The sequence below is a fragment of the Misgurnus anguillicaudatus genome, chromosome 3, assembly GCF_027580225.2.
Source record: "Misgurnus anguillicaudatus chromosome 3, ASM2758022v2, whole genome shotgun sequence".
NCBI lineage: Eukaryota > Metazoa > Chordata > Actinopteri > Cypriniformes > Cobitidae > Misgurnus > Misgurnus anguillicaudatus.
In genome coordinates this window covers 30,996,409-31,013,770 of record NC_073339.2, presented here as the reverse complement: position 1 = coordinate 31,013,770, position 17,362 = coordinate 30,996,409, and the positions used below count along the sequence as shown (strand labels likewise).

The following is a 17,362-nucleotide window of genomic DNA, read 5'->3' as shown; positions in this document are numbered from 1 at the left end:
AACGGACAGACTGGAGCGATGAAATCATTTGGAAATCTTTTAATAATTTGAATAGAAAATAATTAGAGAAGATGTTTGGTGTTCTTATAGCGTTTTTATCACGTTAAATAATATATTTAGAATAAATGTTTTTTATAATATCACATTTTTTTTTTGAATATTTCTTTTTTTTCTTTTCTATTATTTCTTTTTATTTCCTTATATCTTAGCTTATGTCTTCTTCCTGTTTGTTCTAAAATTATAATGTTTACATACTTAATAAATATATAAATATAGCACACACACACACACACACACACGGTGTAAAGTGTTATTAATATATAAACAGGTCTTTTTAATTTGTGTGTAAACATACTACTTTTATAATAGTTTTTAGAACAAACACGTAGGCTATAAATATAAGGAAGAAATCATAGAAAACAGGAAAATTATTAAATATTTAATAAACGTTATTATAAAGAATACATAATAGTATTGCTTTTATATGTACTTTAGCGATTCATACTGTAAAAATAATTGATTTAACAATCAAGAACAATACAAATACATTCCATACATGTATATCAGTAGCCAAGCCATTTAAACTTTTAATTTATCTAAAAAATAAACGTAACGTGATGAAAACGCTATAAGAAACATTACACTAAAGGGAAACATAGTGGAATCAGACTTCGACAGAACACCGGATCCATAAAAATCACAGTTTAAAGCTAAAACACTTCACACCGCTTTTGCGGAGCTGTCACTTTCTGCCACCAGTTTGGATCTGCCCACAAAAAAAGTCATCTCTGTTTGCAAACACGAAAGGGGTCTATTGGTTACTTCAGTGAAATCATAACTATATTAAAAGTTAACTGCTTCTTACTAGTTCTTTTTCACTCTTTGCAACAAACAGTGTACTGTTTGCAAACAGTTAACGAAAAAAGATTTGTTTTGCAGGCTGTGAAATTCTCTACATATTGAACTGGAACTCCTCCCTACCTGGAAATTCACTCCATGGACTCAGAATAGAACTGACACGTGGTTAAAATTTTGTTGAGGTGCGTTTCAGGCTACACAGAGCTACGCACAGGCGTAGAGTAGACCTTACGCACGACTATAACTTTATAGTGGCCCTAGGTCGGCCATTCCCAAACTGTGGACCACTAGTGGTCCGTGAGGGTACTGCAAGTGGTCCGTGTAAAGGCAGAATAAAATATAAAAGAATATATATTTTTTAAGAATATGTATATAAAGAATATTGATATAAGAATATTGATATAAATTTTAAACTAAATTGTCAAGTTAAGCCTCTATAGGCAATTTATATGAAACAAAATGTTTATAAATGGAATGCATAAGGCCTGTTATTAATTTAATTTCCAGTTAGTTTTTTGATCTCGCGTTTCTGAAATGTTTCGCAGATGTGCTGTTAAGTGGACTTGTAAAACTCTGAAGATTAATAATCCCCTAAAATCGGCAAAGGTTTTGATATGACTATATCCAAGTGTTCTTGTTACTGTATGGATTTCATACTACTCCATTGCTATGGAAATAAGCCCGTTGTTCAAATGACTATGCCTTCGTGCGCTTGAGTAAATAAATAAATAAAATGTGTGGCAGCCGTTTTGTGCAGTAAACTTTCTTTTAACAAACCTGATGACCAGTTATAGTTTTAGTGCTAGTAAGCCTATTTAGAGGTGCAGATAAATTCAGGACTTTGTGTAGACATATTTTATTATGAGTATTATGAGGTGGTCCGCGAAAATTCTTGATTACAAATAGTGGTCCACACACACAAAAAGTTTGAAAACCCCTGCTCTAGGTCAACACCCACCTATTATGTCACATCGCACATCAATGGCAATAAAAAGATATTGGTTTTTAATAGTTTTTTTTATTCTTGTTTATGAATGAATTCAAGAACACAGTTTTGGGGAGATTTTATTTGAAAAGGGCATTTAGAAAAAGTAAAGAGAAAACCATTAGACTTCTATTGGTTTTAAGGTGAAAAATAAAAAGCGCAAGGACTTCAAACAACCCCAGCGCTGGCCTATAAACTAATCTATAATATTTGTATGTGTATTCTTCATTGTGTCCTTTTGTAAAGCTGCTTTGCAATTAAATGAATTGAATTAATATACATTTGATGAAAAATCTGATAAACATACAAACTTTCAGACAATTATTTTCACAGTTTGTATTGCAAATTGGAAAAAATTACAATAATACCATGTATTATAAATATTTACATTTTTTGTGATTTTCTTTATGTCTCTATGTCTTTACTAATATGTATTCACTGTAAAGCTGCTTTGCAAAAACACAAAAATGTCAAAAGTGTTGAATTGAACTCAATAGTCAAAAGCTAAAAAAAGTACAGATGGGGTTAAGAGATAGGTGTGTATTTCAGTACCTGGTAGAGTGAGCGGACACTGGGCTGAAACACCATGTTAGTGTTGAGGAGAAAGGAGCGCAGCAAGGGCTGAGGGTAAGCAGCTAACTGAGCCAGGATGCCAGTCAGAAGCAGGTTCACGTGTAGACCGTTGTTCAGCATGTTTTCTAGACGGGAAAGCAGCACGCTCACAAACGGACCTGAAAGAGAGTAGGAAGAAAACACACAAAAAAGTGAAGAAAATATAGCATATTATCATAAATATAGGACAATGTACCATCTTATCATTATTCACTTAATTTTTTATGTGAGAAAAGAGGGACATCAGAAAGCTACACAAAAAGAAACCTAATATAGAGGATTAATTGGCAAAGACAACTCTCTTTCTGTACTTCAAATGAAAGTCCACTGTGCTAGCAACACAAACGTTGTGGGTTCAAATCCCAGGAAACACACATATTGATAAAATGTGTACCCTGAATGCATTGATAAAAAATGTCTACCAAGCTTAAAATTAAACTTTGTTATGTTAAAGGTGCAGTGTGTAATTTTTAGAAGGATCTCTTGACAGAAATGCAAAATAATATACAAAACTAAATTATGAGGGGTGTATAAAGACCTTTTATAATGAACCGTTATGTGTTTATTGCCTTAGAATGAGACGTTTTATCTACATACACAGAGGGTCTCCTTACAAGGAAGCCGCCATTTTGTGCAGCCATGTTTCTATAGAAGCCCTTAACGGACAAACTTTTTTTACTAAGTTGTCTCCGACGATGACATGTTTGTCCAGTGGGGGCTACCGTAGCTTCTCTATGTGTTTCAAAAGCGAGAGGTGAGCAGTGGACTGAGCCATTGGTTGCAATTCACAACCTCACCACTAGATGCCGCTAAAATTTACACACTGCACCTTTAAAGTATTTGAGCACAAAAGGCTTTGACCAATCGGGATTGATTATTCTAGAGCGCCGTGAAATAAAGAATTCAACTCCTTAACTGTTCGTCAGAAAGAGCTGTTCAGTCGTGCTCCTGGAAATGCACCTTACAGCAGAGTTTCTCAAATTCATAACTGCCTCAACTTTTATTATAGCATGCACTATGTTAGATGTCTACAGTACAGTATGCACACTGTCAAAATGCATGGAAAATGTTTATTGCCATTTCCAGTTTGAAAAAAAACTTTTAACAACAATGTAAAGATAGTAGCTCATTTATTGGCTGATGGTTAAAATTATGTATATATGTATTTTTTTCATAACTGCCCTGTTCTGCATGCCAATTCCCTCAAAATAAATTTTTAAAGAGACACTCCACTTTATTTGAAAATAGGCTCATTTTCCAGCTACCCTATAGTTTTACCATTTTACAATCCATTCAGCCGATCTCCAGGTCTGGTGGTACCACTTTAGCATAGACCATTAGCATCGTGCAAAAAAATATCCAAAGAGTTTCAATATTTTTCCTATTTAAAACTTGACTCTTCTGTAGTTACATCGTGTACTAAGGCCGACGGAAAATTAAAAGTTGTGATTTTCTAGGCAGATATGGCTAGGAACTATACTCTTATTCTGGCGTAATAATCAAGGACTTGCAGCAGGCGCAATGATATTACGCAGTGCCCAAAATAGTCCCCTGCTATTGAAGGTTACAAAGGGGACTATTTTCGGGCACTGCGTAATATCATTGCGCCTGCTACAGCCATGGTACTACAGATTTTAAGTCTTGTTTACTAAAAAAATAAATTCAAGAGGTTTATTCTTAAAACTAGTAAAAATATCTTCCAATGGGGTAAGAAAAATATTGGCAGATATTTTTACTTGTTTTAAGTAGTAACCTCTTGATGTTCATAATTAATTTAATTTCAGTAAAAAAAGACTTAATATCTCAAAGTAAATGTATCTCGATTTAAAAATTCTTAGATATTTATTCTAAAAAACAAGACAAAATACCAAGTAAGACTCATTGCAGTGCAGTAGTATGTCCCAAAAAGTAGTATGTTGAAATAACTTTTCTTAAAGTATTAGATTGTCTACTATTTCCATTTTCTTTTTGCTACAGATATTGTCCCTAGGGATGGGACGATTGCCGGTTTCACGACTAACCATGATAAAATGTCCTGACGGTTAGTATTATCGTTTAAAATTTAATTATCATTACAACCGTGTTTGATTAAAGTGATTTTGAAAACTCGCGGTAAATCCTGTCCAGCCAGAATCAGTTTGACGCAGGCGCTTACATGCAACATAGTTTTTTGCACAAGGCGGCATGTAAGGGATAATGAATTGTATACATTCACGGTAAACTTATTGGACAAATGTATTTATTTTTTTAAAACAGAAATAATTTTAGGGACATGAAATATTAAATTTGAAATTATTTCTGTTTTGTTCAAATGTTTTTATTGTGTGTATCAGTTCTTTTTGAACATTTCTATCTCATTTGAACAAAACCATGATAATATTGATAAACGTGATAACTTTAGTCACTTTAATCATGATATAAAATTTTCATACCGTCCAATCCCTAATTGTCCCTCATACATTTTGTTCCATCACAATATAAAACTTTCAACAAATGTAACAAAAAATCTGAATCTGTTTTCTGACCTGTAAAGGGAACAGCTTGACATCTGCTCCCACTGCGGGGTTTTGTCCCAAAAGGAGACAACGGCATCTTTTCCAACTCTGGTGTCTCTGGTAAGAAACTGGTAAACTCTACCTCCTCTTCCATGAGTTCTGTAGGACTCCTGAGTTCAATGTTTGTTTTTACAGGACTATTGGACGGTGCATCCAGACTCCTTATCAGCTCCTCATACTGTGCCATAAGGTCCTCCCTTTCTGGGGCTGCTGACTTGTGGTCCAATTGTCCAGGTTTCCCCTCCAATTTTGCATAGTCTTTATGATCACCATTGCTCATTGAAGATTCTTTCTTTAATAAGTCACATTCAGTTTTTTGATCAGATGGTCCTCTTGCGTCTGCCAAATTAGTTGATTCAGCATGTTTGGATGGAGCATGATGAGTGTTACCAGAGTCATGGGCATCCTTCTGAGCAATCAAATCGTAGACCATAACATCATTTTGAAACTCAGATTCTTCTATATAAGATCCCTTCACAATCATAATAGCAGTTCTCCGCAGTTCTTGGATATGTTGTGGGGGCTCGTCCGGGATGCGACGAGTGTCCTGATCTTCCTCTAGCTGTGGTTCCGGTGGACAAGCATCATAACTATCATCCCACTCTAGTTCCAATAATCCAGGTGCAGCTGTATTATCTTTAACAGGTGGATCAGACTGATGCACATGCTTTTGGGGCTGTGTTGTTCTGCTAGTTATCTGCGGATGAGTCCTACCTGCCTCTTCCAAAGTACTGGGCTGGTATTCTTCTGGAGGGGGGTGCTCTCCATCATAAGGTGCCGACCACACGCGGCATGCTTGCGTGCAGTTTTTAATGCTGTTTTCAGCATCACATAAGTAGTGTAGGTAACTGACATCCAGGTGAATCTCTGAGCCAATGACACAATCATCTTCCTCTGGGAGAACCTCTTCTGTTTTAAAAAGTTAAAATTAAATTCCAAAATTAAAACTGTTAATCTTAAACGACAAGTTCGGTATTTTACAAATAAAGCCCTGTTTTCAGATTGTTTATGGTGAAATAGAACGGTTTTGACTGAAATTTCGACATATGCGGCTGCCCCGAGAATTTTCGGGTGTTTGTTGTTTCACCTCCCACCTCTACGATGTTTGTATAGGTGCACAGGAACAATCCTTCGTAAATTCATTAAACTTTCGTTTACAAAGACGTGAAACTCACCGAATGGTCAGGGGTGTTCACTGATATGCTCACACAAAAATCGCTGCAAAAGATGCTTTCCAACAGGTGTTTTACCATTCGTTGTAAACTTGTGGACCTATTTTTCCAAACGCCTCACACCCGTACATTCTTCCGCTGAGAGCTTGAATAATAAACACTCCAGCCAAGTTGGTGGCGATAATCCACCTTTGCCAATTGCTGACCACTCGGTGAGTTTCACATCGTTGTAAATGAAAGTTTAATGCATTTTAGGAAGGATTGTTCCTGTGCACCTATAGAGCCATTATAGAGGTGGGAGGTGATACAAGAAACACCCAAAAATTCTCGGGCCAGCATCATATGTCCAAATTTCAGTCAAAACGTTCTATTTCATCATAAACACTCTGAAAACAGGGCTTTAAGTGTAAAATACCGAACTTGTCCTTTAAAAAAAAGGTATTTGGATTTCAAATGTTTATATTGCATTTTATACAATTTCCTCTTTTAACTCTTTTTGACAAATTACATCTTTTTGAAAAACAACAAAGATTTGGAATTTGAATCAGCTTGTAACACTTTAATTACAGGGACAGACATAAGCAGATTACTTAGTCTGGAATGGAATAAAGAAATAGGGTTGCCAACTGTCCGGCATTAGCCAGGCTGTCCCGAAATTCGGGCCAAATTGATTTGTCCCATAACTGACCTCCTGCGTCCCGCTTTTTGACTGCCGTGCTAATCTAACCATTGAGTGATACAACAGGTTTGTTTGGGGCTGTTTACACTTGGTATTAAGATGTGTTTTCATCGATCGGATCACAAGTGGACAAGAGAGACACATCACGTTTACACCTGGTGTTTAAATCCGTCACTTTTGTCCACTTTCGACCGCTTCTGTCCTGAATACTGTGAGGGGGTGGTCTGTTGAGACAGTGGGCGAGAACTCATATTATGTCGGAGTCCACTGCTTGTTTAGCAAGTAAACATGCTGCACAGTGTTTTGTACATGTATATGTTAGAGCATATTATGTTATGTTATTTTCAGCGCAATTGATGAAATAAGATCGCACAACTTTCACACGCTTTCAAAATGAAACTGCGGAGATCAGCCGCTTTACTTTTATCAATGAAAGGCTAAAATAGCGCTGTTACCGTGTGTTCAGGCCAGAAGTAAAAAAAGACGTAAAACTTGTGTTTAGTGCCTCAGATTAGATAAATGGGCGGAGAGAAGGCGGTCGCGTGTGGCTGTTCGAACACATTCAATTACATGTGCGTTTACACAAGCAAAAGCAATCCGATCGAAAGGGGTTTCGACTACCTCTGAATGTGGTTGAAAGTGGATGAGCTCAAAACCTTTTGAACACCGTTTACACCTGGCATTAACGTCATCCACTTGTGATCCGATCGATGAAAACGCATGTTAATGCAAAGTGTAAACAGCCTCTTTGTTGTTCGACTTCAGGTGGCGCCACAAGAACCAAGAGGCAGATGACATCAAAACCCTGCTATTCAAGCTATTCGATATATCATACAAAGAGAACTGCTATCGAAATGGTCTCGTGGTACTTTGATTTCATGCGCCGATCAGTTCTGGCAACGCTGCATGAAGTTGAACAAGCAGCATGGAGTCGAACAAGCAGCAACAGCAGCACTAATTACAAGTAGCGCATATACCTTAAATAGGTTACTCTAGGACAGTGTTTCCCCAATCCTGGCCTTCAAGCACCCCCTCCCAGAAAGTTTAGATGTCTCCATATTTAACACACCTGATTTAACTCATCAGTTTGTTAGGGAGACGTGTTTACCATTTTGGAAAGAGGCTAAGTTGAATCAGGTGTTTTAAATAAGGAGAAAGCTTTCTGAGAGGGGGTGCTCGAGGACCAGGATTGGGAAGCATTGCTCTAGGATGTTTGTATTGATGTAGATCAAAAATTTAAACTGAAAAGTTCCATCCTATGTGCTTTGTCATCATAATCAAACATTATGCACAGTAACAGCTAAAATAACATTGCGTAGTCTTTCACACCAACTTCCAAAATATTACCTTTAGTTCCTGCATGGGAGCCATCAGTGCCTTTCGACCAGAGGATGGAGTCCAACTGTCTGAGTGGAGGTGGGATGATCTCAGGAGAACAGCAGGATGGTGTGAGGGCGAGGAACTTAGCGGCTGACACCGAGTAACAGTCTGTCTCTCTCAAGACTCTGCGCTGGCTTAACATCATATGATTACAGGGGATCAAGTACCTATGGGAGGGAAAGAGTTACACCACTTCCAGTGCCACAAGAAAGAAACACTTCAGAAAGCAACACTTAAGTGGGAAGAGATTAACATGTGTCACAACAGACAAGGTCTCGAAGCTGTGACCATGGTTTGCAGAATTTCAAATAAATGAACATACATTGGTGAAGAGTCTACGGGCGTCTACTCACTTGAAAATCAACTGGAGCATGACATCCTCACAATATAAGCCAATGAGAGTGCGGAACAGAGCCAGAGACACCGTGCCAAGCTGAAGCAAAAGAGTAGCCAAGTTATTTCAGTGAATTACCATAAATTTACCAGAATGACTTTACCAGTAAATACAAAAATGTGCTGTTTACACATGCATCAACGTTTTGTCTTTTTACCAATAAGATATCTTTCACATATCAGTACCAAATACCGGTAAACTCTGTCAGAGGAGAATATCTAAATAATTCTGGGAGGGGGCACAAGTACTGGAATTGAGAAATAGTGTAGGATTAAAAAAAACACATCTTAAAGGAAAACATTACTGTAAGTCAATATTTCACTATGTTGTTACCTCAACTTAGATGAATTAATACATACCCATCTTTTTTCAATGCGTGCACTTTTAATCTTTGTACATCGCTTCTTAAATGTGTTAGCATTTAGCCTGGCCCCATTCATTCCTATGGCTCCAAACAAAAGTTTTATTTTGTGCCATCATACTTACTCGTGTAACTATTCATGTAACAGTCTTTAAATAGGGAAAACATGGAAGTGTTTGGTGGCTTCTAAATTCATCCCTGTTTGGATCCTAAAGAATGAATGGGGCTAGGCTAAATGCTAACACATTTACAACACGTTGTACAAAGATTAAAAGTGCACACATTGAAAAAATAGGTAGGTCTAAGTTGAGGTAAAAACATAGTAAAATATTGAAAAACTGTGCTGTTTTCCTTTAAGCATGTAAAAAAATTAATTGTGATTTTTTTTTCTGCTATTCTTTTGTCCAATCTACCAATTATTATTCAATTTTTTAGCCTGATTTGTATTTAAAATTTAGTTAAACCGATTACAATTATTTGCCACAAGTGTCTGTGAATCTACGCTTATTTCATTATCAAGTTTCTGAATAAAAAATTAATTATTACTGTACTTATCCTGTAGGTAAGATGAACGACCATTGATAAGTTAATCATTAATTCATTGTCAAATGACATAATCGTAAGTTTAAAACTGTATAAACTCTAATTCATGTATACACTTTAAAAGGTGACTGGATAGGATTGTGGGTACCTGAAAGGGAGTATTGATGCGGCTAACTAGCGTGTCCAAAATGTATACGTTGTCATGGCGATGAAGGAGGATGAAGCTGAGGAAAGTGTGCAGCAAGGCAGGTTCAGTTACACTTCGTATGAACAGGTCCAGGTATGCAGTGGTGGTCATCACCTCTTCAAGTGTTACCTACAAAAGATCAGGTTGCTTGAGGTCTTACTCATAGTGAGATCAGATTTCACAGATATTGCACATTTATGGAAAAGATTTAAGCTTTTGGAATGAAGCCAAGCCAATTTTTTTATAAAAACACCAGGTTTAGGTAACGATCCTGAGGTAGATTTAGAGAACAAGACTTACCTTGTGTAAGGCTGGTGCTAAAACAGGTACCAGAAACCCATTATGAATATATCCCACCAGCTGGTCTCTGATAGAATGATGAGCCACCTTAACACAAAGAGTAAATAAATTTCACTTGATCTCTTAGGCAGATATAAAGATTTAAAAATATATATTTTAAGCTTAACCTTTGCATCCTAATGCAAGATTTCCATAATAAGGTTTAACAAATACGGAGAGCAAGTTTTAACCACAAGCTTATACAAACTGTAAGTGAATCACATCAATTAAAAGATGAAGGTGCTATCACACACCTGTATGACAGCGTTGCAGAACTCCAAGGAATTAAGGAACTGCACAAGAGCAGGCAGGTGCTGCCAGTCATCATAATGCAGACAGTGCCATTCCTCATTGGGCACATCCAACTTAGTGGGCAGAGAGGAGTAGAGTCCACTCAAACCTGTAGCCAAAACCTTTAACAAAAGTTAAAGAAAATAGGGGGTTAAATGTGTTTTCCATGCATCTCATAGAATCACAAACAGCTAATATATGGATTAATGTGACATTTGGACCTTCACCATTTTTGAGCAACACATAATAATGTTGCCATTTTAATATAAAATGATTTGTATGCGTTGAACTGAAAAAGGAAGTCATATAAATCTGGGATGACATGGGGTGAGTAAATTATGACAGAATTTTCATTTCCTTTAAGCTGTTTTGCACCTGAATTTCCAAGACTATAAATACAGAATGAGATTTGAACATGTAATAAGAGTGCAGTCCAAAAGTAAATAGTTTTCCTCTTAATTCACTCAACATTTTAGGCTCTATAGTAACTTGCTCATTTAACCATATGTGCATAAAGTTATAGCCAATGTTAATTTATATTAGCTACATTATGTTGTCATACCAAAAAAGTTAATGTTGAATTTTATTACACTAAAATAATGTTAAAAGAACAGTATGTAAGAAATTTATATCAATTAATCATAAAATGGCCCTGATATGTCACTAGACATTAAGAATTAATTTTCATTTCAAATACTTATATCACTGACAACAGTGGCCTGGCAAGGATATTGTCATTTAAAAAGTGGAGTTGCAGCCCTCAACTGATGTTTATATTGTCATTTTGCGTATAGGCCACCAGTTGTGTGATTGCAGTACCAGTTTTAGCCACAAGGTTTGTGATTGCAATACCAGTTATGGCCACAATCCTACATACTGTTCCTTTAACACATAATAAGGGATGCACCGATCCACTTTTTAAGTGATACTGATCACCGATACCGATACCAATGCTTGTTGTACTGTTTTTTTATGTTGCAATTTTCTAAGAACAATACAGGGCTCAACATAAAGGACTGCCCAATGGCCCAGGGCAAGCGTGAGATAGATGTTCGGGCCAATAAAAAAAAGTATTGTCACTTGCTCAATCGGGCCAGTGCTTCACCCTAAATCGCTAAAATATATTTTCTGCCTGTAGCCATGTCTGTATGTATTCTTATGTGACAGACACAGACATTTTTTTTGTGGGGCCAGTGAAAATTTTAGCAGGGCAAGTGAAAACCTGAACCACTGGCCCAATCGGGCCAGAATAAAAAAAATTTGCGTTAAGCCCTGCAACAGAATGAGACTAATGAACATATCAACATCTTTATTTTTAACAACTTCAACTCGTATTATAAAAATCAAATCATTCTTATGTGCTTTTTCAAAGCCAAAATTTCACAGTGTCCAATAACCTCCAAAGGGCAAAACCAAGAACGTAATGCATGTAAGTTTTACCTGCCTGTCACAAAGCGGTCAAAGTGCTAAAGAAATCACAGACAACAAGAAAATCAAATTTGTCATAAAGTGTCAAAGTATTTCACGTGAGGTATTGGTCTTTGGTATCGGGGTATTTTTACGAGTACAAGTACATGAGCTTGGTATCGGGTGCATCCCTAACACATAATATTTAAATCTTTAGTACATTTATGGACAGGTACTGTACATCTAGTTCCATTTTAAACACCTTACTCTTGACCAGTAAGAGGTCAAAATAATTTTTGAGGTAATTCACAATGAAGCTGAAAGTTTAACTCTTTCCCCCACCAGCTTTTCTAAAAAAAGTTGCCAGCCAGCACCAGCATTTTTTATGATTTTCACAAAGTTTAATGTTTTCAAGAAAATGTTCTTCTTTAAATATATACACATACAATATATCAAATGAAAGAACTGACCATCTTTTTAAAAAAAGTAAAGTTTCATCCTACCTTCATTTGTTCTCTTTTTATCACTTCTCAAATAAGAGTATGTTTCTTCAAAAATACCAAATTTTGAGCAAAAAGCTGAGATAATTGCATTTTTGTGAAGGACTTTTGATAGAGATCAAATTCAAAGCGATGATCAAAACATACACGGAGTTTGAACTGTTTAGCCTAAGGTGTGATTTTGTGTTTTATAAGATGGGTATGAGCTTCATCTGGTGGATAATAGCAGAAAAATGGATTGCCATAAAAACACGTCATTGGCAGGGAAGTGTTTTTTCTTAATTGACGAGTTAACTTGCCAATAGCGGGTAAAGAGTTAAAGTCAATAAAGTTTAAATAGTATTGAACCTAAACTTTCAACAGTAGCGTAGAGCTAAAAATACAAAACAAGAAAAACCCTCACAAAGAGACACATACTGGACAGAAATACGTGTTTTCTGCGATGTGTTTGGCCACAACGTGATTCTCAGCAGAAAGTGCCATGATAAGAAGAAGCGCATCTCTGGCCTGCTGCCCGACCGACCCCTCCCTGTGTATGAAAGGGATGAGCAGGGAAAAAATGAGGAAATTAGCAGCTCCCTGGTCCTCGCTTGTATGGAAAAACAGTTCCAGAATAGACGGATCTTTAGTGAGGACAGAGCACAGCTGGTTCAGGAGAAGCACCAGTTCTGCATCCACAACAGCGGAGCTCGGCCGTGACGGGGAGCCGGAGCAAGACGACAGAAGCATCATCAGGGGCTTGAGCACGGGTTTATGATGAAGTAAAGGCTGCCTGGCTTGTCCGATCAGCATCTCGTACATCTTCAGCTGCTCTAGTTTCATTTCGTCCGTGAACTCTCTCCTCAGGCTCCAGACAAACAGCCTCTCCAACACGTTCTCCATCACCACAAACTCCAGGATGGGACCCATGGCTCCACTTTCACCACAATCCTCTTCCATGAGGAGGTAGAGCATGTGCTCTACGTAGTTTTGCACCGTGCTGGCCTCATCTCCAGGGATTTGGCCGAAACGGAGAGCACCCAGTCCTCCGCTGACACTGAGAATGTGACTTCCGCCCAGGAGGCCCACATTACTTCGTAAGGGGTCGTGCTTTTCCAGAATTTTCACCACCTGATGAAGGTTAAAAGAAGGTTAAAGGTCATTTAAACTGAAAACATCAAATTTAGGAAACATCAATGAGAAATACTGCTTTATCTCTTGGCACACTAATCGTTGTTACATAAAATCCCAATAGTGAAGTGAGAGAGGTTGGAATTTTTCAGAAAATGTGTTGTTCAGACAACTTTTTTTTATAAACAGCTACAGAAAATATTAAGAGACCACTTCAAGATTATTTCCAGTTTACTAAAGTTTTTATAGGTATGTGTTTAAGTTAGGGCTGGGATAAACGATTATTTTTTAAACGATTAATCTAGCGATTATTTTTTCGATGCATCGATTAATCTAACGATTCATTTTATCAGTCCGATTCGACTTCGATTCGATTCTCCATTATCTCCCCATTAATTAACTAATAGCAATTTATACATGTTGATTTACATATCTGAATGTAAACATTTAAATATATGTTCATTGCTCTTAAAGGTGACATAGAATGATTGAACGGGTTATTTATCCTTGTTCTGTGATGTGACATGTAGACAAAAATTTTTTGTTTGGGTCTGTAATGCCTTAGAAGCTTCCTAAAAACCTCTCTCAGATAGCTCTATTAGGGTGGGGGATTTTAAACAAGCTGTTTTGCACATATTTGGCTCCCCCTACTGGCTTAACTTGCAATCTCATTACTGATTGGCTGACTTTGCTGCCACTCAAAAAATGTAGCCAATTATTTTAAAGTGGAAGGGCAGTGAGATGCCTGTGATGTCATAAGCATCAGTTTTCAGCTGTTTTCTGGCTGACATTTCTAAAAGAGGAATTTCCATGAGACAGAGATGTTTAGCATGTTTAGCACTTTTTGTATGTTTGTGAATGTGGGTAGACTACCATTATTCAACAAAGACAAGGTAAAATGTTTTTTCATTCTCTGTCCCCTTTAAAATTTCAAAATAAAAAAAGACTATACAAGTGCAAAATAATGCATTCTTAGTCAGAGGTAGCATTCAATAACGCGTTTGCAGCTCATACTGTGCAGTTTAGTAACAGTATAAAAATCTCAAGTTCAAATTACTTTATTTTACATGCATTTATGAGCAAAACCTCTTCAATGTGCCTTTTGATGGTCAGTGTAACTTTTATAACTTGATTTGTTTAATCCACATTGTTTTTGTGCTGTTCTAGTCCATTTAATGACAGATATAAACACAATTATAGACTTAAGAAGCACATATATTATTAAATCTCTTTCTCTTAAGTTTGTTAAGATAGATTAGGACTCATTTACTGCTGGACAGAGGGTGAATGAAAGCGCAGTCTTCTGGCAAACAGTGATATATTTTATTGCTTTTTGTTAAATTGCTCAAAGTCATGACTGTTTAAAACACACTTCACATTCATGATTTTATGGTAAAATGACACTTTTTCGCGCCAATCCACGAGCATTTAAACCATAAACAAAGCACTTTCACTTTAATTGAGCATGAGCAGCGCAGCAGAAACAACGCAGAAACGATTGCAGCACTGTTGCTACAGAGCTGCGAGCTCGCGCTGCTCATGCGGCAGGGTGCATGCTTGTTAACATGGGCACTGAAAAAAACACACGCCGCACATACTGTGAAACCGGCGTGGACTGAAGCCACTCGCATTGCTACTATTCTACGGCGCTGCCTTTTTGGGTCTGACGAATCGACGCACATATTTTGCGTCAATGTATTTTTTGCGTCGACGTCGTCGATTACGTCGACGCGTTGTCCCAGCCCTAGTTTAAGTAAAATTATAATTTTTGTTTCATTCTGCTAACTACCGACAACAAATTTGCCAAGTTCCGAAGAAAAATTATGTTTTAATTTGCATTTATTTACTTAAAAATTTAAATGAAAAAAAAATTGTTAAAATCACAACAAAGATGCTGTGTTTTTAGTTCTTGAATAAATACTGCAAAGCAAACATAAATTTATTTTTCAACAACAATACTAATGTTTTTACATGTATTTTAGAAACAGTTAAAAAATGAATATTTGGTGTAATAACCCTAATTTTTTATCACATCTTTTAGGTGTCTTGGTATCCTCTCAGTATTTTCTGCTGTTGGGTGACTTTATGTATGTCGTAATACATGTAGAAATGATGATTAAAGGCAAAACTGGAGTGGTCTCCTAATTTTATGATATATAATAAATAAAATTTTTATTTTATGTAGTAATTGTGGTAATTCTTCCATGATGCATTAAAGCATCTAAGGACACTATGCAAATTTTCCAGCTCCCCTAGTTAAACATTTGATTTTTAGCGTTTTAGAATCCATTCAGCTGAATTCTGGGTCTGGCGGTACCACTTTTAGCATAGCTTAGCATTATCCATAGAATCTGATTAGACCATTAGCATTGCGCTAAAAAATAACCAAAGAGTTTTAATATTTTTCCTATTTAAAACTTGACTCTTCTGTAGTCACATCGTGTAATAAGACCAACGGAAAATTTAAAGTTGTGATTTTCTAGGCAGATATGGCTTGGAACTATACTCTCATTCTAGCGTAATAATCAAAGACTTTGCTGCAGGAGGCACAATGATAATACACAGTGCCTGAACATAGTCCCCTGCTATTGAAAGTAACCAAGGGGACTATTTTCAGACATTGTTTAATATTATTGCGCCTCCTGCAGCCATGTTACAGCTGCAAAGTCCTTGATTAGCACAATGCTAATGATCTAATCAAATTCAATGGATTGTGCTAAGCTATGCTAAAAGTGGTACCGCCAGAATCGGAGATCAGCTGAATAGATTACAATACAATAAAAATGAAATGTTTAACTCTAGGGAAGCTGGAAAATGAGCATATTTTCAAAAAAGGTGGAGTATCCCTTTAAATATGAACATTATACAATTCACATTATTTTAGTAAAGCACAATTTAATATTGCTTTGTATTAGGGGAACATCTCATCTATTATACGCAAATGAGCTCAAACTTAGGTGAGGGCTGCTATAAATCAGCTCAAAGAAAACAATAACCTCTCTGTCCGGGTGCTGCTATATTACCATGGTGATAAAACTCCCAGTCAGGTGTGTCAGACAAACACTGGCCTATTAACAAAGTAGGAAAGGAATGAGCTGAGGGCTCCAGTAAGAGAAAGTGAATGCAAGAGCAAATGGCAACTTGCTCTAAGCAGAGTATTTTCATAAATGCAAACTAAGGAGGAAGAGTGGACAAAGGGTGATAAAGTCACTAACTAGTTAGCAAATTAGTCCCAAAATATTCTGATATATCCAATATAGATGCACTTTATTAAGGGCTATGTGATCTGTTTTTCTAATTGCCAACGCTTGCAGGTGTACACACAACATAAGCCAGAATATGACATTGTGGAGTTGTAAATAGTTTTAATTTCTCCCTCATTTATTTAAAAACATACACTTTTAAAATTTTAAGTTTAAAAAGTTTAAATTAATAAAATGAATTTAGTGTACCTGCGCCCAGTGGTTCTTGAAAACAATCATGCATGTTTCAGGGTCCACACCCTTTAGGACCAATGCCTGGTCACCTCGATTCCCTCTGGCAACCATAAATGCCATTGTTGTGCGCTCACAGCAGGATTAAACCATAATGTTCAGGTTGAATTTTCGCCAAATGTGGATCACTGCACCATACCTTTAGACTATGACCTGCAGATAAAAAACACAGAAGAATCTAATTACAAAACTGCTGTTGCAAAAACCCACTCAAGCAAAAGTCTACTGTCTAGCCAATTATTTAAAGAGCCACACGGATCCAAAATCGAAAATTACCTGTATTGCAGTGTGTCATGTAGCTGTCCATTTATGTAAACAATGTGCAAAGTAGTTGAAACCAAAAGTGCACGATTAATAAAGTTATTGTCTTCTAAAGTAGGGAGTCAACTCTGAATCGCTGAAACGAGTCATCATATGGATTGAATCCCCTGCCTGTCTTTATCCACGTAATACCAACACTTTGCATAATAATTTCCGCATACAGCCTTGCCCGGG

General features: G+C 36.8%; 1 protein-coding gene across 2 annotated transcripts in view; it reads right to left on the bottom strand.

Annotated features, from left to right (window-relative positions):
* fhip1aa (FHF complex subunit HOOK interacting protein 1Aa) overlaps positions 1-17,362 on the bottom strand; it is a 43,065-nt gene that overhangs the window by 4,635 nt on the left and 21,068 nt on the right. Inside the window, exons 3-11 of one of the 2 annotated variants that reach the window (XM_073864380.1) lie at positions 16,826-17,020; positions 12,681-13,373; positions 10,320-10,478; positions 10,027-10,113; positions 9,688-9,855; positions 8,595-8,674; positions 8,209-8,408; positions 4,981-5,916; positions 2,396-2,574 (exon numbers count right to left, since the gene is read on the bottom strand). In XM_073864380.1, coding sequence (XP_073720481.1) covers positions 2,396-2,574; positions 4,981-5,916; positions 8,209-8,408; positions 8,595-8,674; positions 9,688-9,855; positions 10,027-10,113; positions 10,320-10,478; positions 12,681-13,373; positions 16,826-16,930 — 2,607 coding nt within the window. In that variant the 5' untranslated portion in view covers positions 16,931-17,020. Of the gene's footprint in view, positions 1-2,395; positions 2,575-4,980; positions 5,920-8,208; positions 8,409-8,594; positions 8,675-9,687; positions 9,856-10,026; positions 10,114-10,319; positions 10,479-12,680; positions 13,374-16,825; positions 17,021-17,362 lie in introns of both variants that reach the window. The other variant, XM_055205455.2, reaches the window with a different exon arrangement.